The sequence below is a fragment of the Muntiacus reevesi genome, chromosome 2 (assembly GCF_963930625.1).
Source record: "Muntiacus reevesi chromosome 2, mMunRee1.1, whole genome shotgun sequence".
Lineage (NCBI taxonomy): Eukaryota > Metazoa > Chordata > Mammalia > Artiodactyla > Cervidae > Muntiacus > Muntiacus reevesi.
Window position 1 is genome coordinate 60,945,900 of NC_089250.1, and position 22,742 is coordinate 60,968,641.

The following is a 22,742-nucleotide window of genomic DNA, read 5'->3' on the forward strand; positions in this document are numbered from 1 at the left end:
TTTGATATTCATTACTGTATAAATTAAAGGCAAGTTTTATTTTTGTGTATTATGACAATGGGTTAAGCTAGAATTCATCTTCTCATACAGATACAATAAAAAATAATGAAAAAGAATGACACTTTTTCCTTGTGATGAGAACTCTTAAGATTTGCTCTCTTAACAATGTTCCTGTGTATCATGCAGCACTTTTAGCTATAGTCAACATGCTATATATTACATCATTAGTACTCGTTTGTTTAGAACCCATATTATGTGGAAGAAGAGCAATAAATGCCTACATTAAGAAGTAAGAAAACCTAAATGACCTAACTCTATACCTTAAGGGACTAGAAAAAGAATAAACTAAGCCTTAAGTTCCACTGAAAAATACAATAATGATTACAGGATGAAAAAATGAAATAAAGAAGACAAAAAGAATAGAAGATTTAACCAAAATATTAATCAAATTACTATTGGTCCTTCGAAAATGTAAAAGAAATGGAAAAGTCCTGGGCTAGATCTCACAACTTACAAGAGGGCTTTAGGTGTTCACATGTTTCCTGAGTCTGCTTTGTCCTCAAAGATGAAATTTAGACACAATTAAATGGAAAAGTTCACTAGAAAATGAAGCTATAAAAGGGGATGAGACAGTGTGTCATTTTAATGCCTGAAGTCCTCCCTGCCACAAACATTCCAGCTCAAATACTCTACTGGCTTCCTATTTTTTTATTTTTGTTGAAGCCAGTTTGACTCAGATCCTGCCATTCAAATCCACAGGAAGTCCTGACAAGATATTTGTAGACTCATGTCTTCCTCCTCCATTCTGGCATCTACTCAAGGGTAACTCAACAATATTGGAAATATAACAGACTTCAAAGGCACAGAAGAGCTGAGAGGTCATCATTTTCACCTCTTTGCTTGAAATTCTAGGGAGACTGTGGCCCAGAGAAGGAGAAGGACTCATCTAAGGCCACATGTGACTTGAACGCCACTTACTTTACTTTTTCTCTTCACATATTTTAGATTGTTAGAATTATCTACTTGGGTAACAGCCTTTTACCAAAAAACCTAAACAACTTATTACCTGATAAGTTTGCTTAAACTTTAGATGCCTGAGCCCCTTCCTAGATATTTAGGGTCAGGGGTTCCTGGATAGTCTGGCCCAAGAGTGTCTGGCCAGAAATAGGAACAACTGGACTAGATGGCCCAAAGGTACTTTCAACCTTGAGTTCTAGGAGCTGTGACTGACCCCACCCCACCCCACCCCCACCTTCCTCTGGACCCCCAGCTCTGCCTAGACATGACCCTCACAACCCTACCTGCTAATCCTGCTTCATCTGGATTCATCTCAGCAGGAACCAGGCAGGGAGTGTTCCTGTCCTGAGGGGTATGATGCTGAGAAGGGGAGGATGACTTGGTCAAGGTCAAAAGATAGAAAGAGGTAGAGCTGGAGAGTGCTCCCAATTCTGCATCCTCTTCCATTGAGACTGGCTGTTCCAGCTCACAGCCTCTGAAGCAACCATGAGTCACAGTGGTTGACCCCAGTCCAGCACCCAGGAGGGAAAGCAAATGGCTGGTTCAGGGCTTGGCAATGAGGGTACACATTCAGCATTGGTGCTTGTGACAAACCACTAAGGAGGCAGGGAAAATACCCTTTTCCAGTTAAGGATACCGAGGTTCAAAAAAGGCAGGTGATTGGCCCAGGTCTCACAAGGACAGGGACCAGCATTTGAGTCCAAAGGGAAGAACCTTTCACTCAGATTACATCGAGGCCAACTGGTGGGGCAGGAGAGTCCTAAGCTTGAATACCCTGCTTATTCCTTGACCTCTGCTGTTTGAGTTGGTGGCTATGCCTGACGCACTGGGCCCCTGTCAACCCAGAACACCTAGTCAAAGATGTACAGATGAGTGCCCAGTTGGCATCAGGCTGGGAGCACCGGTAGAGAGCTCCAGGTCATCCAGGGCCCATGTCCTCTAGTCCCAACCCGCATCAGTAGGTAAATGATGAGTGTGGCCAGGACAGAGTAGGGGTAGGGCTGCAGGCTTGAGGAATATGCTTTCATCACCCTGACTGTGGTCCCGTCTTCAGAGCACAGCCCAGGGAGATGTTGGCAGCCCAGGTGCCCTAGCCTGGGGCTGGGACCTGCAGGACTCCATCCTGCAGAGACTTGGACCCATCAGAAGACCACCCTCCTCACTGTCTGTGCCCAGTTCTGCAAATATCAGGGGTTCTCCTCCCCTTGGTGTGGGGATAGAGGTTAGGGCTGTGGGAAAACTTAGGAAGAAAATTTTTGACCTCAGGATCACAGCCCAGGTGTTAGAGAGTGATATAGTGAATTTAGACCCAGTATTGGCCCCAGGCCTTAGCTGTCCCATTGTAAAATGGCTAAAAAATCCGCATCCTGGCTAAAAAGTACCTGGATCCCCATGGCAAAAAGGGTACAGAGGAGGTGGTGCTCAGAACTCAGCTTCAGGTTTGGGCAGACTAGCTTTGAATCCTCTCTTTTCCTGTTGCCGGCTATGCAGCCTGGACAAGGGACCCATCTCCCTGAGTCTCAGGTCACTTCTTGGTGAAATGAGACTAAACATGGGACTCTCCAGTCTTCCCAGGAGGCGTTAGTGGTAAAGAACCTGCCTGGCAGTGCAGGCGACATAGGAGATTCGAGTTTGATCCCTGCGTTGGGGTGATCCCTTTGGGGACAGCATGGCAACCCTCTCTAGTATTCTTGCCTGGACAATCACATGGAAAGAGGAGCCTGGCGGGCTATACTCCTTGGGCCACCAGAGTTGGACGCGACTGAAGTGACTTAGCTCTCCCGCACTTGGGATTCTCCTCCCGAGTGTGCTGTGAAGATGCTGTGGGCACATGTGTGTAGGCCCCTGATACACAGCTACAACAGTGATGATGATGATTATAGCTGTTCCTGGTGTCTGGTCACTTCCTCCCCTCCACCTCAGGTCTCCTATCTTTACATGACCCCACTGCACAGCGTCATGGAGAGAATGAAGTGAGGAGATGAAACATCCTGTATGCTTTATGTTTAATCAGTGGCAACTACATTTCTTATTTTGTATGCTATAAAGACAGCATGAGCTAGATGGGCTCAGACTTCCAGTAGAGTTGGGGTATTATAATTTCCACTTTTCTACTAGACATGTAGTTGTCTCGCATTTTACAAGAGGCAGCTGTAGCCTGGGGCCAACACCAGGTCTGGACTCACTACATCACACTGGTCCCTTGGGCTGTGTTCCTGAGGTAGAAAAGCTCTCTTCACAAGATTCCGGCACAGCCCTCAGCTCTGTGCCCACAACCAGGAGAGTAAGGCCTGGACATTTGCAGAACTGAGCACAGACAGCCTGGGAGGTGAGTCTGCTGACCAGTCCAAGGCTCGGCTGGATGGGGTCCTCCGTGTCCCAACCCAGGCTTGGGCAACTGCCCTGTGCTCTGATGACGGGACCATATTGAGCATGAGGAACACTAGCTACCCAAACCTCTGGTCCTACCGCTACTTTGACCTGGTCGCGCTCACGTCAAACTGTTACAGATTTCCTGCTGAGGTACAGTAGGTGATCGGAGGAGAATGACCCTGAGTGACCTGGAGCTGTGGCTGGTGCTCCCAGCCTAATGCCATATGGGCGCCCATCTGTGCTTCCTGGACCGAGTGTTCCGGGTTGACATGTGCCCAATGCACCAGGCATTACAACCAACTCAAACAGCAGAGGACAAGGAATAAACAGAGTATTCAAGTGCAAGGACTTTCCTGCCCCACCACTGGCCTCAATGTGATCTAAGAGAAAGGTCCTTCCCTGAGATCGCAAATGCTGGTTCCTGTCTTTGTGAGACCTTCCTTCCCTGAACCTCAGTTTCCTCAGCCAGAAAATGGAGCTTTCCAAACCTATTTAGCAAGTTGTCTTGAGCACCAATGGTGAAAGCAGTCCTGCAGTGCCAAGCAAATGGCCAGGTACTGCCCTGGACTTACTGGGGCCAAAGAGTGAGACTTGCTGCTGCTCCCAGAGGCTGAGAGTTAGAACAGCTGATCTCGATGGTAGAGGATGCAGAACTGGGTGCCCTGTCTAGATCTGCCCCTTCCCATCTATTCCTCCCTGAGCAAGTCATCCTTCACTTCTGTGCCTCACTTTCCTCAGTGAAGAAATAAGGACAGTAACACCCCAACCCGGTTGCTTCTGAGATGAAAAAAAAAAAAGGTGAAGCAAGATAAGCACCTAGTTTGTGCAGTCATGTCTAGGCAGAGGTGGGGTTCCAGAGGATGGTATTGGGATCAGAGCTCTTAGAACTCAAGGTCAAAGTACCTTTGAGCCACCCTAGTCCAGTTACCTCCACTTCTGGTCAGCCACCCTGCAGACCCAGACTCTAAGTGTCTAGAGAGGAGCTCAGGCATCCATAGCTTAAGCAAACTTATTTGATAATTTTATTTAATCCTTTCTTTTAGAAATACATTGCCCTGGCAGAAAACTTCAACAGACCTAAAACGTGTGAAATGGAAGAGGAAAATAAGTTGGGTTCAATTCACATCTAGCTTTGGCTTTGTCCTTCCCCTTCCCAGCAAGGAGATTAAGTTGAACTCTAAGTGCTCCTGTGGCTTTGATGTCTGTTCTGTTTCCAGTGTGGTTAGCTGACCCCGGAGTTGTCACCTAAAGGGAGGAGTTGATGTGAAACTATAAATGTGTGAAGTCATGACTTGTGAGTTTGAACAGCAGGACCCAAGTCACACTGGCTTTAAGAGGTGAGTTCTGTAAAGAGGGAATGGTCTGTGCAGAGGGCCAAGGCAGCAATGAATTTTATATTTTTCTGGAGAAGAAGGAAGACAATAGAGCCGTGGAGAGAGAGGTATAAGTGCGTTTGGGGTGGCAATGAGTAGATGACACAGGAGCCATGATGGGGACTTCTGTTTAAGGTGAGAGTTTTAACTTCTGGCAGCTGCATTGAGAGTAGAGGGGTTGGGGGCAAGTGTGCAGAGGGATACTGCATATATGGGGATATACATGGAGGCAGACTATATTCACTCTCAGGAGAAACTCTACTGACTCAGTGGAGTGGGCAGATGGGGGAGGGTGGGTCCTGAGCAACCTGTCATTGCAAATATTTTTCCTGAGACTGGTTCCGCTGTGAAGGATGTTATGGAGAGTGCTCGGACACAAGGCAAGGTCTGGGGAGAATGACTTCACTGGTCACTGACCCTGATGCTACTATGGGCCACAAGTCTAGCCCCATCTCTGTCTCTGTCTTACAGGCTGGCTACTTTCCCTCTCTGAGCCTGAGTTTGCAAATCCTGATAAAGTTAAGGTAGATGATCACTATGGATCCTTCTATCAGGATATTCTCCAATGCATCCATTCATAGTTTCAGCCCCATCCCTCCACCCTCATGGCCACCATGTTGGTAGCGGGAGGCTCCATGAGAACCTGCTCTTATTCTTGGAACAAAACTTCTCCATAGCCACCCAATTCAAGCATCCTGGCTGACCTTTGCTTTGGAAGTCTCTCTGTTCACTCTGGACAGGGCTTATTTTCATTGGAGACTCCATGGATGGCTCTGGACCCAGCGTTTGTTTCCGGGGGCAGCCTCCCTCCCCATCCCCATCAATATAAGTACCATCACCACCCAGCAGAATTCCAGGAGACTGTGCAGAGGAGCAAGGACTTTGTAAGTATTTTTCTTCAAACCTGTGAATGGTGGGCTTCCCCCTTAATGTCACTCCACATGGAGGCCTACAGAAGGCTTTGGGGACAAGAGGCATTGGGATTAAATTAGCCCCTCAGTTGTGTTTGACTCTTTGCGACCCCATGGACTGTAGTCCGTCAGGCTCCTCTGTCCATGGATTTCTCCAGGCAAGAATACTGCTGTGGTTTGCCATTTCCTTCTCCAGGGGATCTTCCTGACCCATGGACCAAATCTGGGTCTCATGCACTGCAGTCTTCCCATGAGGAACCAGGGAAGCTCTTCAGAAGGCTCTAAGGACAAAAAGCAGAGGGGTGGGGCCACTTGAATTAGCTAATATTTTGAATGGAGCAAACTAAGAAATAGATTCAAGTAGGAGAAATATCAAATTGATGATGAATGCAGTGTCATGATGCGCTGCCCACTTATTGGTTCATACTTTTATTTAGCAAACTTTATTTTGTTGTACTTACTAGTGGCAGTTTTTCACTTTGAGTTGGGGATTCAACTCATTGTGAAATACGTCACAATCCCCCCTCTAAGGAATTCACAGCCTGGTGGGAAAGGCAGTCAAATTGTCACTAATTGGGACCCAGGACTCTTAACAGTGAATGAAGGCAGCAAGTTGGTGGAGTGAGTCCACCTAATTTAGTCGCTGGGGAGAGTTCAGGAGGACATGATGTCCTACTGAAGCTGGAAAGTCAGTAAGAAGTGATTCAGCTTAAAATGAAAAGAAGGAAATGTTCCATGCAGAGAAGTTAGCATGTGCGAAGGACCTCTAGTAAAGAGAATTGCCCTGGAGTCAAGCGTGACTTTTCAAATAGTAGGTCCTTCATTCACTGGTTGTTCATGTCTGGGCAAGTTTCTCTAGCTTTTTGACCTGGGTTGCCCACCTGTAAGAGAGGAGATAACGGCATCTATCTGCAAGAGCTGTTGAGTGTAAGAGTCATAGGTGCTCATCCACGATCCTGTTTCCCTATGGTAATTCTCACTCCTGATCCTCCCATGACTGTCCAGGTGTCAGGACAAGATGTTTCAGCTTTGGAAACTTGTTCTCTTGTGCGGCCTGCTCGCCGGGACCTCAGCGTCTCTTCTTGACAATATTGGCAAGGATGTTCTGAAGAAGCTGAAATCTGGTCTTGAGGAAGGACTTGACAACCCTGACAGTACACTTGAAAGTGAGTCGACAATGGATGATCAGGGGAACCTAGCAGCTTGCTTCCTACATACTACGCCTGTATTCCCAAAGGCTGCCAGCAGGGGCAGCTCCTTATGGGTGGTTTACTGAGAGAGGTGACGAACTGATTTCTGGTTCATTTGTTTATTATTTTTCTAGAAACAGGCAATACTTACCTGAATATCACTTTACATCTTATATCATGGTAAACTTTGCTAATATATTCACAGGATAAAATACTCAAAGTGACATTTCAAAAGTTCAAATGGCTTGCATATTTTAATTTACAGAACATATTGACATATAACCCCATATGTTAATAGTTTCTCCAATCATCTGTGAGAGTATCTTTTTTCTACTCTCTTGACAGCACTGGTTTGGACAACTGAGATTTTTTCCAGTCTCACAGATGAAAGGTTATAATTCATCACAGCATTTCTCTAATTATGAAAGCATCCACTCATTTTTTTTTCATATTTATTAGCCATTTATGTATTGCAATTTAAATATTTAATTTATATTTGTAGCATATTCTTCTGTTGGGTCATCCAATTTACTTAGTAATTTGTATTAACCAACTGGAAAAGAATTTTACCTAGCCTAGGTAGCTTTAAATTTACCTACCCTTCTAGTGAATCATATTTCCTTGTCATTCTAATTTCCTGAAGGACCTTGGTCCTTTCACTTTTTGGAAATGTTACTAGGATATTGCTAAACATTCTTTGTAGGAGAAGCTAACTTCTGTAAAGGACTGCCCTTCAAACCTTGCCAGGACTTAGGCAATCTCATAGATATAGGAGGGACCTACTTTCCAGTTTCATTGCTGGTAAAACAGCAATGCTTCTGAACACAGAAGCAGAGGTGTCTGCATCAGAGTTGCCTAGTAAGTTCTAAGACCAGATGTAGTTTCCATCGTTGCATCATCATAACTAGGTACTGTCCATTGCAGAGCCACGTTGCAGTACTTTGATTACATACTTTTTCTTGCAGCCTTTTCTTATTCTTTGAGCGAGTTGTTGCCTTGTTGTTTCTCATTTGAATTATTTTCTACACATATTTTCTTAATACTTTTCAAATGTGCCATTCTATATCTGCCAGGTCACTTCCTCTATCAAATCCCTCTTTCCTCTGTCCATTAGGATTCTCTGTTCTTGTTCTCTTCTATTAGTTAATCCTTTTCTAGGCCTTATGCAAAGCTGTCATTCAGAGACTCCTATTTGACAATCTGTATATTTTCTCTGATTCTAGATTTTCCACTTCTTATTTTATTCTACATTTATTTTGTTTGTATGAGCAGCTCATTAGTACTTCACTATTAGAAGCTGATGTGCAATCAGTACCTATTGACTGCTCAGTGGCTTGATTGCTTTGTTGATGAATAATGAGTATGTATTAGCATGAAGTCAGCATAAAAAGAACAAGGTCTCCTAGCTGTGTGACTTTGATCAATTTCTAAAACTCTTGATCTTTAATTTCCTCATCTGAAAGTACAGTATTAATAATACCTACTTTATGCAGTTGTTGCAAAGATTAAATGAAATAACATAGGCAAATATTCTCATTTAGTACTTGGTGCATAGGAGCGGCTTCATAAATTGTGTACCACACTAAGTGGAGATTGTTTTTGCAGCTATCTTGGGGCAATTGAAGACTGCTGAGGAGGACCCGGAGAAGACTGAGGAAGCTAAGAGCTTGTTGGAACAACTCATTTCTGGAATTTTTGAAGTAGTGGAGAAGCTTACGGGGTGAGTTGATGCTTCATTTGGAGAGTTTTATTCCCAGTAAAGAGAATACACCTCTTTGTGGACATGAGTTTAACATCAAAGACAAAAAGTGAAAGTGAAAGTCTCTTAGTTCTGTTTAGTCGCTCAGTCGTATCTGACTCTTTGCAACCCCATGGACTGCAGCATGCCAGGGCTTCCCTGTCCATCACCAATTCCAGGAACTTGCTCAGACTCATGTCCATCGAGTCAGTGATGCCATCTAACCATTTCATCCTCTGTCATCCCCTTTTCCTCGTGCCTTCAATCTACCAGCCTTAGGGTATTTTCCACAGAGTCAGTTCTTTGCCTCAGGTGGCCAAAGTATTGGAGTTTCAGCTTCAGTATCAGTCCTTCCAATGAATATTCAGGGCTGATTTCCTTTAGGATGGACTGGTTTAATCTTCTTGCAGTCCAAGGGACTCTTGAGAGTCATCTCCAACACCACAGTACAAAACTATCAACTCTTCTGTGCTTAGTTTTCATTATAGTCCAACTCTCACACCCATACATGACTACTGGAAAAGCCACAGCTTTGACTAGATGAACCTTTGTCAGCAAACTAATAATGTCTCTGCTTTTTAATATGCTGTCTAGGTTGGTCAAAGATTTTCTTCCAAGGTCCAAGTGTTTTTTAATTTCATGGCTGCAGTCACCATCTACAGAGATTTTGGAGACCAAAAAAATGAAGTCTGTCACTGTTTCCATGGTTTCCCCTTCTATTTACCATGAAGTGATGGGACCAGATATCATGATCTTAGTTTTTTGAATGTTGAGTTTTAAGTCAGCTTTTTCACTCTCTTCTTTCACTTCCATCAAGAAGCTCTTTAGTTCTTCTTCGCTTTCTGCCATAAGGGTGCTCTCATCTGCATATCCGGGGTTATAGATATTTCTCCCGGCAATCTTGATTCCAACTTGTACTTCTTCCAGCCCAGCATTTCAAATGACGTACTCTGCATATGAGTTAAAAACCCAGGGTGACAGTATACATCTTGACGTATTCCTTTTCCAATTTGGAACCAGTCTGTTGTTCCATGTCTGGTTCTGTTTTTTCCTGACCTGCACACAGATTTCTCAGGGGGCAGGTCAGGTGGTCTGGTATTCCCATCTCTTGAAGAATTTTCCACAGTTTGTTGTGATCTACACAGTGAAATTTGCTCAGTCATGTCCAACTCTTTGTGACCCCATTGACTATGCAGGTCATGGAATTCTCCAGGCCAGAATACTGGAGTGTGCTGCCATTCCGTCCTCCAGGGGATCTTCCTAACACAGAGATTGAACCCAGATCTCCCGCATTGCAGGTGGATTCTTTACAAGCTCAGCCACCAGGGAAGCCCATAGTTGTTGAGTCACTCATGTGGACAGAGGGTTCCTCTTAGAGCACAGTGCTGTTCTGTGCTCAGTCGCTCGTCCTGTCCACTTTTTGCAACCCCATGGCCTGTAGCCTGCCAGCCTCCTCTGTCCATGGGGATTCTCCAGGCAAGAGTACTGGAGGGGGTTGCCATGCCCTCTTCCAGAGGATCTTCCCAACCCAGGGATTGAACCCAGGTCTCCCACATTCCAGGCAGATTCTTTACCAATTGAGCCGCCAGGGAAGATGAATCAACTTGTGTGTTCTTACAGAGGAGAAGTGGTCTGAGGCCAACTCCACCAGAGCTTGGGAAAATTAGAGGGCTGTGGGGGCTGTCCAGGTATCTCATGGGTTTAGACTTTCTCTTCTCTGATATCAGGGTCAGGATGAGGGTTCTCTTCACCCTACCTCTACCTGTGTGCTGGTGCCTAAATTCCCTTTCCCCAAGAATAAGACTTTTCTTCTCTGAATATAACTGAATTTAAAAGTATGAATGGTCTCAGGAGAAAGGAAACTAGCGTTCACACCATGTAGGTGGCCCCCACGTGAAGTCTGGGAATCAAGCAGTTCCAGGTTCTAATTCTAGCTCTGCATAAAAAAGAATGAAATAATGTTGTTTGCAGCGATAACTGAATGAATGTAGAGATAATCATACTAAATGAAATAGATCAAGAGAGAAAGACAAATATCATAGATACCACTAATGCATAGAATCTAAAATATGATACTAAAAACTTATACAAAAAGACTCATGTGCATAAAAAATTAAAAGAAAAAAAAATTCACAGTTACCAAAAGGGAAACAGTGTGGAGGCTAAATTAGGAGTTTGGCATAAATATATACATACTACTATGTATACAATAGACAACCAATAAGGACCTACTATATAGCACAGGGAACTATACTCAATATTTTGTAATAACTCATAAGGGAAAAGAATTTGAAATAAAAATACATCTATATCTCTATATATCTATATCTGAATCACTTTGTTGTACGCCTAAACCTAACGAAAAGTGAAAGTGTTAGTCACTCAGTCGTGTCTGACTCTTTGTGACCCCACAGACTATAGCCCGCCAGGCTCCTCTGTCCATGAAACCTCTAGGCAAGAATCCTGGAGTGGGTTGCCATTTCCTTCTCTAGGGATCTTCCCAAACCAGGGATCAAACCCAGGTCGCCTGCATGGCAGGCAGATTCTTTACGCTCTGAGCCACCGTGGACGCCCCACACCTGAACCTAGCATAACATTGTAAAGCAACTAGATATCAATCTAATAAAAAAGAACAGATTCTGACTCTGACACCTATTCACCCTTGGAGTCTTGAGGGAAATCACAGCTGTCTGATCATCAGTCTGCCATGCCATCCAGGGGAGAGAATCCAACCCCTGAGCAGGACTCTCATGAGACCAAAGGCAAGGTCTATGAGGCTCAAATGCTCAGCACAATGCTGGCATAGACGAGAGCCCAGCAATGGCTGTCAAGAGGAATGACAGGGTGAATTGTGGTTTTTGCACAGGGTGAAAATCAGTAACCTGCACATCCTGGATATCACATTCGAAGAGACTACTGATGGCAAAGGTGCTCTAGTGAAAATCCCCATCACTGCTGAAGTCAACGTGAACCTGTGAGTATGTCTTGGAATGTGACGTTTGGGACTTGCATGAACAGTATGGCTGCACCAATAGATCCCCAATTTGAAATCAGGCAATTTCTACCCTGCTACCTTAGTCTCTCAATCTATAAAATAAGAAGGTCTTTGCAAGTCTAGAATCCTAACCTTTAAAATGCTCTAACAGACTTTTCCTATAACCAAATCCCTCTTTAAAAAAATCCCTCCATGAAATACATTTTCAAAATCTTAACACTTTTCTAATTATAAAACTTGAGAATTGAGAAGACATGATCACTTATAACTCTTTGGCAAAGTTTACCCCAGCATCATTTTGTCTCTCAAGATTCTCATTAAATGGCAGTGACCAGTATAGGCCATTTAGCAGTGTATAGTATGTAATGAAGAGCATGTGAAAATTATATGGAAAATATAATTTCTAGGTCTTTTAATTACTTTGAAGATACAGAGAGATAGGAAATGTAGGACATGTAGGAGTCTTCATAAATTAAAGTGCAATATGACTTCATCATTCATTACTTATGAGATCCTGAGATAGTTACTTACCTTCTCTATACCACATGTTTCCTCATTCTGAAAACAGAGATAGTGATAGTACTTTTAGAAATGGTATTGCTGTAGAGATTAAATGGATTAACCCAGGTAAAATACCTTTTTGGAAATACCTAACATAGTATTTTCTTAGGAAATGTTAACTCATTTTTATTTTAATCATTGGTGTGATACTCTATATAAATTTCACATGAGCCAAACCCTTGGTGACATGAGAAGAAATTCCTAATGTAAGAATGTAAATTCCATAAAGAAAACAGATAGTATTGACGTTGTCCATTTGTTGTTCATCAACTAAGTCCTATTCAACTCTTTGTGACGCCATGGACCACAGCACACCAGGCCTGTCCTTGTCAGTAGACATCCCATATGATGTCCACACAAGAGAGAAACTAAAGTGGGCAACGTGAAGAGTCTTCTCCACCTCTGTTCACTGTGAGCCTATTCCCTGCAGGCCTGTGTTGGGTGAGATTGTCGACTTTGCCCTCAACTTGGTCCTCCAGTATAGTGTCAGTGTTGAAACTGATGAAGAGACTGAAGTCTCCACCGTGGTCGTGGAAGAATGCAGGAGCGATCGACACAGCATCAAACTCAGCGTGCTGGGCAGGTCAGGTGCACACATCTCAGCAGAGTGGGGATGACAGAGGAGCTGGGACTCGTCATTCCAGCCCTATTCCTTACCTGGGAGGGAGCAGAGTGCTAAAAAAAGAGGTTAGACTCTGGAATCAAGTTAGCTTTGCCACTCGCTTGTGATTTTCTAATCAATTTAGCCTCTAGTTGCTTCAGTTTTCACATCGGTAAACAAAGGATGGTAAGAATACATAACTCATAGGCTACTGTGTTAGCCAAATGAGAAAATGCAAGTGTTTACCCTACCTCCTGGCACATACTAAGCTCTCAGTAATAATAATATCCATGCTGACTTTCAGTCTCTTTGTTCTTCCCCTTACTGACACTGGAGTGCTGACCTGTCAAATGGTAACTGTAAATTGCTATATTTCACCTTTCAGCTTTATCTATTTTAGCTTCACGTTTTTTGAAGCTCTGTCATTAGATGCATGCACATTTAGCATTCTTATGTCTCCTTGAAGAACTGACTGGTCTCATATTACATAGTGTCCCTCAATAATAATAATGATTCACTGTGTTCACCTTCCTGCCTCTTGTTAGGAGAGGGCAAGAGGAATAGTAAATGCCTGCTATGGGCTCTAATTTCAGACTGCCCCCAAAACCATCCTCTACCCACTGAAAAATTCCCAAAAATGACATCTTGAAAACTGAGTCCTCTCCATTTAAATCACTGATCTCCAGTAACCCACCAAATCTACATCTTAAACTGTGTGCTTGAAAGAACATGTTTAATCCAGGGAAGAGGGTGGAAGGAGAAAGGCTGATCCTGGTCCTGGCTGGGAGAGAACTAGTCTGGAAGCTGAAGGCTGGGGCAGGTTGGCCTTCGCAGGTAACAAGGCTGAGTCGTGAGCAGAGGTCAGTTCATCCTGCCCAACAGGTATCTGATCACAGCTTTGCCTACAGACCCCCAAAACAAAAGATAGGATAAGTCTGCAGCCTACTGGCACATGGAAAGACTGAGATGCAAGTCCAAATCCCTGAGCCCTACTGGACACTGCCTAGTCTATAGTGCCAGGGAAACCATCCTGCCTTCCGGGTCTCAGTGTCCATGTCTGTAAAATGGCATTCCACTCTGCTGCTCCAAACTCTCTGGGGGCTTTTCTATCCACTTTGGATGCAAACTCAGGCCCTCCCAGGGTCATCTAGGCTCTACCTGATTTGCATCCACACCTTGCCCACTCTGCCCTAGACCCACTAACTTTTGCTCTGAGCCTCGGACAAACTCCTTCCACTCAGAACCTGTGCATGGGCTGCTCAGGCATCTAGGACACCTTTCCTACATCCCATTTCCATCTATGTCTCATCGTTTAGGGTCTAAAACATTGTTCCTCTCCTCTTCTCCTCTCTCATAGGATTCTACTCTTGCCCTTCTCACTACTTGTCACAAATTGTCATTAAATATTCAATTTTAAGTTTACTTCATTTATTCCTTCAGCCAAAAATGTGTGGAGCAGCTGCTCCATACAGGCAGGCACCATTCTGAGCTCAGGAGAAAGTACTGGGGACTGCTGGCAAGGTGCTTGCTCTCATGGAGCTTAGTCTCTGGAGGGAATGACAGACAGGGGAGCATTCAGTCCACCAGTAAAGAACCCACATGGAAAATGTTCGATTGCCATCATCCCTGGGCAGAACAGCATACCTAATAGGGTGCTTGCTATGACAGAAAGTCCTCCCTTAGCAATCAGTTTCAAGGACTGCCCTGAGGAGGTGACAGTTAGGCAGAGAGCTGAAGGTGGGGAGTCAGTCTTAGGAAAATGCATTAAAACTAAGTTGGCCAAAAAGTCTTTTGGGTTTTTCCATAAGATCGTGCAGAAAACTCCAATCGAAACTTTTATCTAACCCAGTATTCAGGTGCCAAATTAGGAGTTGCTTGGGCTTTGTTCATCAATGTGTCACCAGTCAGTCTTGCTTTTGAGCACATAGTTGGTGCTCATCTAAATATGTGTTGATGAATGAATGGATGATTAGATGCACGGATGGATGGAAGAATGGATGGATGGATGAATGGGTAGAAGGATGGATGGATGGATAGAAGGATGGATGGATGGATAGAAGAATGGATGTACGGATGAATGGACTAATGGATGGATGGATAGAAGAATAGCTGGATGGGTGGATGGAAGGATGGATGGATGGATGGATCAATGATGTCTTAGGATTGTGATGAGACTTTCATGAGCTATTGAGGTGGGCTGCTAGTCAACCATGGGGTTCTAAGTAGTGATCCCCCTGGGTAGAGGCCCAAGTCACCTGGTTTCAAGGTGCTTCACCACCTTCTGCTCTCTTCCCACTGCTCTTGCTTGGCTGCTCTGCCAACTTTACCAAACTTAATCAGTTTCCTCTCTTCTCCAGGCGCATTAGACTGTTCAATGAGATTTTGGACTTTGCAATCAACCTCGTGAACGAGGTGCTGTCCCTGGTAACGTACTACGAGGTGAGTCCCCCAATCCTGGGGTGCAGAGCCAGGCCTGGTGGGGTCAGGTGTGACTTTCCCTGGCTCGGCTGTACTCTCTGGGCACCTTCCTTTTTGAGGGGCCAACTTCCTTGGGGCAATCAATTGCTACCTGCCCCACTTCATTCAGCCTGGCCTGGGGAGGAGGTGAACAGGGGCGTAACCTGAGCTGAAATCACTGGGTCCCACACTTGAACCATTTAAAATATCCATGGACTGCCAGTAGGCCTTATAGCTAATGTCTGTCTTCATTCAACACAATTTTAATTCATTTAAATAAAAAAAAAGGACTGTACATACTGTAGTTCAGATTCATATGCATCATATGAAAAAACCATATTACCATGTGCCTGAAATTCTAAAGATTCTATATTAGTCAACTCTGGTAGCGGGCTGGGACTCTGGCTTTATTTTTAAAAAGTCCTCCATGTTGTTCTGTGATTTACTGAACTTGAGTCATGCTCAAAGTGTATTCCTCAGATCAGCAGCACTGACCTCCCATGGGCACTCATTAGAAATGGATAATAGACACTCAGATAATATCCCAAATCTGCTGCTCAGTAATCTGCATTTTAACAACATCCTCAGGGAATTGTAGACACACAAAATTGTGGGAAACAAAAAAACACTTCTCTATGGTTCCCAGGGCCCCATTTAACTCTATAAAGTTTCACAGTCCAGTGGTCAAGGCTTCTAAGGGTATAGTGTTCTGCAATGTTAAAAGTCTAGATTCTCCAAGGTTCTAGGATTCTAACGTTCTGAAGTTTTAGGACCCTAGTGTCATCTGGTTCTCAGATTTAGACCTTACAGGTTTCCACTGTTCTAGAACCCTAAGGGTCAGAAGTTCTGAGGCCCCCAGTACTGCATCTCTGTGGGTGGCAGGCAGGGAGCTCGCAGCAGGTGATAACCAGTCCTCTTCCTTCTCCCATCTCTCCTCTCCCTCCTCACCTCCCAACCACTTTCTTTCCTTCCCTCTCTCCATTTCTCGCTCTTGTGTCTCTCTTTCCCTGGTTCCTTGTAACCCTCAGGTGTGTCCACTAGTCCGCAGTTTCCTTGAAGGCCTGGATGTGGATTATGTTAAGAACCGCATCGGTAAGTCACAGCCTGGGGAAGCGGGGAGGGGTCTCCCTATGCAGCCTAGCAGGGGAGGGCACGCTGCTCTATGCCTGCCGCACCGGAGAAGCTGAGGACCCTTCATTGTGAACAGGTCGGAAAAGTGTGGCCATGCAGTCTGATAGCCTCTGTGGGCCTCTGAGGGCTTCTATTGCCCTCCTTTGTCACATTGGCAGAACCTCCTGCCCAGAATGATGTGACAAAGAGGATGGGCCATATCTGGATTCAAAACCTGGATGTTCTCTTAGCAACTGTGAGGTCGGGGTCAACTGGCTCTACCTCTTTGAGCCTCAGTTTCCTCCCAAGTGAAAGGAGATTGCAAACGCTGCCGAGCTGATCAGTGAAGATTTAAAGAAAAAGCAGAAAGAGTTTAATATCCAGTACGCATTTTTAATAAACACAGCCCCTTCCCTTTCACTTTTTACAAGAGAACGTAGCTTCACCTCCAACCTCTGGAGGCTCTTCTTGACCTGGATCTCTGGCAACACTGGGGTTGCTGGGGCTGAGAGGCAACAGAAATGGGGTGAGTAACAGTGTCAGGGTCCTGGAGGCAGTTTTTCTAGAAAATAGCCACAGACCCAGTTCACTGGGCCTTTGCTCAGTGCTTCTTACATAGAGAAGATATGCTATATACATCTTCTATATATATATATTATATATATATATATATATCTTCTATATATATATAGATAGATATACTATCTCATTGGATCCTTGCAATGACCTGGTGGGGACGGGTTGTGTCATCATACCCATTTTACAGATGATCTAACTGAGGCTTAGAGATGGAGTGACATGGAAGATGTCCCGTTGCTGTCATGTCTGACCTGCTGGACAGTTTCAGCCATTAGTGTCCAATTTCTATTCAGCTTCTAGTGCTGGAATCTGAGAACTTCTACTGATTTGTTCTTTCAGATGAACTTTATGAAAACCAACAGAAAAAGTAAAGAGCACAGTTGAAAACCTCTGTGATGCGTGCCTGCTGGTGAGGGCTGGGCTCTGGGCCCTGGGCTACGGGAGGATAAACACCCCCACCCCCACCTCACACACACACACACACAGGGGCCTGTGGAGAAGCAGAAGCAAAACTTGGTTTCTCTTCTTTCTCTAGTGGCAGACTGAGCCCTGATCTCAGTCACAGACCGAGTCGTGACCCTTAATCACACATCCAGACTGCACTTGATTCTTCTCCCTGACTGAGTTCAGAACACAGCCAGACATAGCTTTCACTCCACTTGATGACTGAGCCTTGACACTGGTCATGGATAGAACGCTGACCTGTATCTCAGTCTGATACCTGATCATCATCATACACTGAACCCTGAACCCTGGCTCCTCTGGGCCCTGATCAGTCTTTTCACATCGACCATTGTTGCTAAAGTGAGGGGGTGGGAGGGTGAGGGGATGAGGAGGGGTCAGTGCCCGGTGCCAGAGAAAGACCCCAAACCACAGGTGCCCATCTCTCTCCAAGCCTCAGGGCTCGCAGGGTTTGGGGGGAGCACCCTGCTGCCGTGTCTGGTGAACGCAGGAGCAGGTAAGGGCCCCGGGGTGTCCATGCCTCACACCGTGGTCTCCTTCCAGATTGGTTCCCGGGCACGTGACTGAATCTCTGTACCGTCTCCCTCTGGGACGATTGGTGCGGCCACCATCCTCCAGGAGTGACAACTGAACCAGTCAAAGGACACTTCTCACAGTCAGGACATCCTGTGCTCCTCACCCTCCACCCCCAGCAATTAAAAAGCCATTTCTGCACCTGCTGTGTGGCCCGTTGCACTCCTTCCACTGGGATTTCAGGGAAGGCTAGGTATGGGCAATGAGGGCAGCAGAGACATGGGTCTGTAGCTGGAAGGGAACTTTGGGATTATCCAGCCCCACTTCTGTGTCTTAAAAATAGGATCACTGAGACCCGATGGGCAAGAAGGTGATCCAAGTTTACTAGAGGCAGACTCACTATGCTTCTGCTAACACCACCGCCATGTTGGAGGGCTCCCTTCAACAGCACACCTGACCTCATGACCTCCTCATAGGACCCTTCTGCAGGAGACAACAATCTTGTCCCCATTGGACAGATGAGGAAACTGAGGCTCATAAGGACAAGTGACATATTGAGGTTACAGGGTAACAACTGGCAGGACTAGGTTTTAAATCCATGGGTATGAGATCTCTTGCTCAGAGAGGAGACATCCCCCTGAGTACTCAGTCGCCTCTCCCCAGCCCCAAGCAGCTCCCACTGTCCTGGCCTTGATCTCTCCCACTCAAGACTGATGAGGTTTCTCTTGTGGCCCTTCTCAACATGCAAGCCCTCAGCTTCCCCGTTACCGTGGAACTGGAGCACAGAGCCCTCTACTCACAGCCATGTCACTTCTGCAGAAGACGGACCCAGGCTATGACCTCAGGGACCCTGGGCCTCTCCTGTCCAGGAGGGCCAGAGGGCCCTTTTCTGGGCACTTTCCTGCCCAGAGGGCCAGAGAACATTTACCCATCTTGCCATGAGCCATCTCAGTGCTGTATTCAATTCTGTGAGGGAAGAACCACTGTCGTCCCCATGGGAGACTTGGGGTAAGAGGCCAGGGTCACACAGAGACCCGAACAAGCGCTGCTTCACTCAAGGGCCTTCTGTCTGAAGGATGCCCCACAAGGTCAAGTCACTGTAGGAGGCCCTTGAGCACCTGGGGCAGCTTGGTGGGGGGCCTTGGAGCAGCTTTCCTAAGAGACCTCAATTCAGGCTGTGCCGGGGCTCCTGACACACGTGAGGGGAGAGTTTGGACAGAGCTGAGCACGACCTGGCCTCTACTGCTGCCAGCTGTGTGATCTCAGCCAACTTACTTAACCTCTTAGAGCCACAGTCCTCAAACCTGCCCAATGGAGTTAACAGGAAAACCTCCCTCGTTGTGTTGACGTGAGAATGAAATGAGTCAATGAGTGGAAAGTGCTTTACCAGAGTCTGAAACTGGTGAGCACAAGAGGAACGTCAGCCTCAACACACTGGAGTCACTGCTAAATGGTGTTGAGAAATTCTGTATTAAATCTTTATACACTGTATCTCACTCAATTCTGATTTCTACCGAGTGATGCAGTGAATGGTTCTTGGAGTAGGTGTGGGAACTGAGTCTCAGAGAAGTGAAGTGACTTCTCCAGGGCCACACAGCCTGTCAGAGGCAAAACTGGATTCCACTGGAAGTCAGAGCTGGTGCTTCCTCTGCTGGCCAAAGCAGAGAGATGAGAGTTTTCCTCCCTATCTTATTTTGTGACAAGACCAACTCCCACAACAGGACACAAGAAGGTCTCACAGTTCAGGGCTTCTCTTGAGCAGTGGCCCACTCGGGTCAGTGCTGAGCCTCTGTCCAGTCTGTCCCACCCCCTGGTCATCATTCCTTCCCTCCCTCCAGCTTCTCAATCCTCCTCTGCCCTAAGACTCTGCTCAGGACCTGTCTCCTGGTAAGTGGAGGCCAGTCCTCAATGTTGCCCTGACAAAGAGACCATGTTTTCCAACTGGTAGGTCTACCCAAGCTATCTTGTCATCACTGTCCCATACAGATGGAGGGTGCAGGAAGTGTCAGCTCTCATAAAAAAGGTTTACACTTTTTTAGTCATCTTTTTCCCATTTTTTGGTAAGAAAAAAAATTGACGTTCGTCACTGTGTAAATTGAAGCCAACAGTTTGATTTCTGTGTACTATGAAATGATTATGACAATAGGTTAAGCTAACATTCAAGTTCTCATATAGATACAGTAAAAAATGAAGAAAAAAAGAACAACCGTTTTTTCTTGTGATGAGAACTCTTAGAATTTGCTCTTTAACAAAGTTTCTATATATCATGCACCTCTGCTAGCTATAGTCATCATGTTGTATATTATATCCCTAGTATTAAAATATGAGGAAGAGTAGCAATAAATGCCTATATAAAGAAGCAAGAAAAACCCAAATAAACAACCTACTTCTATACCTTAATGGATTAGAAAGAGAAGAATAACTAAACCCTAGGTTACCACTGAAACAGTACAATAAAGATTACAGCAAGAGTAAATTAAATAAGAAGAGAAAAATAATTTAAATATTAACCAAACTAATATTGGTCCTTTGAAAATGTAAAAAAAAAAAGAAAGAAAAAAGAAAGAAAAAAATCCTTAGCTAAATCTCCTGGAAACACATTTTTAAACTCATGTCTTTCTCCTCCAATCTGATGCCTGCTCGAGGGTCACACAACCACACTGGAAACACAACAGACATCAAAGCCACAGAAGAGCTTAGAGGTCATCATTTTAACCTCTTTGCTGGAAAGTCTAGGGAGACTGTGGCCCAGATGAATGGCTTGGCACTGCAGGTGCATGTTCACCATTGGTGCTCACGACAACCCACTTAGTAGGCATGGAAAACCTCATTTTCCAGCTGAGGATACTGAGGTTCAGGGAAGGGAGGTGGCTGGCCTAGGTCTCACAAGCACAGAAAACCAGCATTTGCGTCCACAGGAAAGATCAGGTCATATTGAGGCCAGTTGGTGGGGCAGGAGAGTCCTTGGACTTGAATATGTTTATTCCCCGACATCTGCTGTTTTAGTTGGTTGTTACGCCTGGTGGATTGGGCCCATGTCAACACGGAACACCTGGTCCAGGAAGCCCAGATGGGTGCCCACTTGGCATCGGGCTTATAGCACCAGCAGAGACCTCTGGGTCACCTGTGCCCATCTCCTCCGGTCCCCTACCTGCCTCTCAGTAGGAACCGGATGAACTCAGCTAGGACAAAGTACAAGCAGGGCTGGAGGCTTGAGGAGCTAGCCGTCCTCACCGTAACTGTGGTCCCACCATCAGAGCACAGAGCAGGGGAGGGTGGCAGCCCAGGTGCCCAAGCCTGGTGCTGGGACATGGAGGACCCCATCCAGCTGAGCCTTGGGTCTGTCAGCAGACCACCCTCCACACTATCTGAGCCTGGTTTGTACACATCTGAGGTCCCTCTTCCCCTGGTTGTGCGCACAGAGCTGAGGGATCTGAAGAAAATCTTGTGGAGAGAATTGTTCTCACCTCAAGACCACAACCCAGAGGGTGGGGAGTGATGTAATGAACTCAGACCTGGAGTTGGCCCCAGGCTTCCGCTGCCTCCTTGTAAAGTAGGTAAACAACCTGGTACATGGATCCCCGTGGCAAAATGGAAATTAAAAGGGCACCAAGGGGACGGTGGTCAGACCTCAGTTCTGGATTCGGGCAGACTGCTTTCTAATCCTCTCTTTCCCTGTTGCTGGCTTGTGACCTGGACAAGGGGCTTCATCTCCCGGAACCTCAGGTCCCTAGTGTGCAAAATGAGACCAAGTGTGGGAGTCTCCTCCCAGGTCTGCTGTGAGGATGCTGTGAGGAGGGATAGTGTGTGCAGGCTCCTAATACACGGTTACAACACTGATGATGATGTTATAATCATACCTCAGGTGTCCCATCTGTACCTGACCCCACTGCACAGGGTTATGGAGAGGATGAAGGGAGGAGATCAAGCATCCAATATGCTTTATGCTTAATCAATGGAAACCAGATTTCTTATTGTGTGCACTATAGAGACCACATGACCTAGATGGGCTCAGACTTCCTGTATACCTGTGTCTATAAATTCTGGCTCCCTGGTGACTGGTGTATAAGCTTTGGCAGGTGCTTTTACTCACTAAGCCTCAGCTTCCTGTCAGGACCATGTTAGAGATTAGAAGAACTCTGGTATAATGTACCCCTGATGAATTGTAGGAACTGGATGGAGCTTTCTGCAGAGAAACCCTCCCAGGCGACTCCTGGGCTTGGAGGGCTGGATTGATTAGTGATATCTGCCCCAAGTTCAGGAGGAGGGAGTGGAATGACTGCATGTTCGCCAGATCAGGACCAGGTCATCTCTAATGGGCCCTCCAGCCCGTGATGGGTGCATGAACACCACATGTTCACGGAGGTTGGGACTCTGGGACCTGCCTAGCGCTGTGGGGTGGAGAAGGGACCCTGATCTGGGTTCCAGGCTTGGCTCAGTTTATAACCTGTTTGTGACTCTGAGTAAGATGTTCATTTTCTCCAGGGTCTCCATTTCCTCTAACTACAAAATGAATAGAGGCTTCCTGCTACACATTTGACCCCTTGGTGTTCTGAGAGGTGGTCAGGAATGTCTGGGGGCTACTTGCTACATTCCCACCAGCTGGAGCAACGTGCATATGGGAGAAACCTCGGGCCAGCCCAGCCCACACCCTTAGGCACTACACATACCTGTGGTCACCTATGGGGCCAGAGAGAAGGGAGGGGTGGGTTCTAATGCAGCAGAAGAGCCCCATGTCTGGGGAGAGGCCGACATGGACAGAAAGTACTTGAAAACAGAGCAACGTGCTCTCCCTGAGGGAAGTCAGCCATGGGCAGGGCCCCGATCTGTGTGTTATAATAACAGTGACAAGAACACGTCAG

The 22,742-nt window shown here is 45.8% G+C and overlaps 1 protein-coding gene across 1 annotated transcript; it reads left to right on the forward strand.

Moving 5' to 3' along the window:
* The first annotated feature begins 3,450 nt into the window (after nucleotides 1-3,450).
* On the forward strand, nucleotides 3,451-17,930 carry LOC136157178 (short palate, lung and nasal epithelium carcinoma-associated protein 2A-like). Its single transcript, XM_065919179.1, has 8 exons — nucleotides 3,451-3,545; nucleotides 6,680-6,840; nucleotides 8,470-8,584; nucleotides 11,469-11,576; nucleotides 12,589-12,741; nucleotides 15,117-15,198; nucleotides 16,245-16,308; nucleotides 17,911-17,930. Exons 1-8 carry the CDS (start codon nucleotides 3,451-3,453, stop codon nucleotides 17,928-17,930), a joined length of 798 nt encoding a protein of 265 aa, XP_065775251.1.
* Nucleotides 17,931-22,742: the final 4,812 nt, after the last annotated feature.

What these genes read in the sequence shown, in the direction of transcription:
- LOC136157178 (XM_065919179.1), top strand. Translation starts at nt 3,451, where the DNA reads ATGAGGAACACTAGCTACCCAAACCTCTGGTCCTACCGCTACTTTGAC. An exon ending in AGATTTCCTGCTGAGGTACA is followed by an intron (nt 3,546 to 6,679) that starts GTAGGTGATCGG and finishes ATGACTGTCCAG; the next exon opens with GTGTCAGGACAAGATGTTTC. An exon ending in CCCTGACAGTACACTTGAAA is followed by an intron (nt 6,841 to 8,469) that starts GTGAGTCGACAA and finishes TTGTTTTTGCAG; the next exon opens with CTATCTTGGGGCAATTGAAG.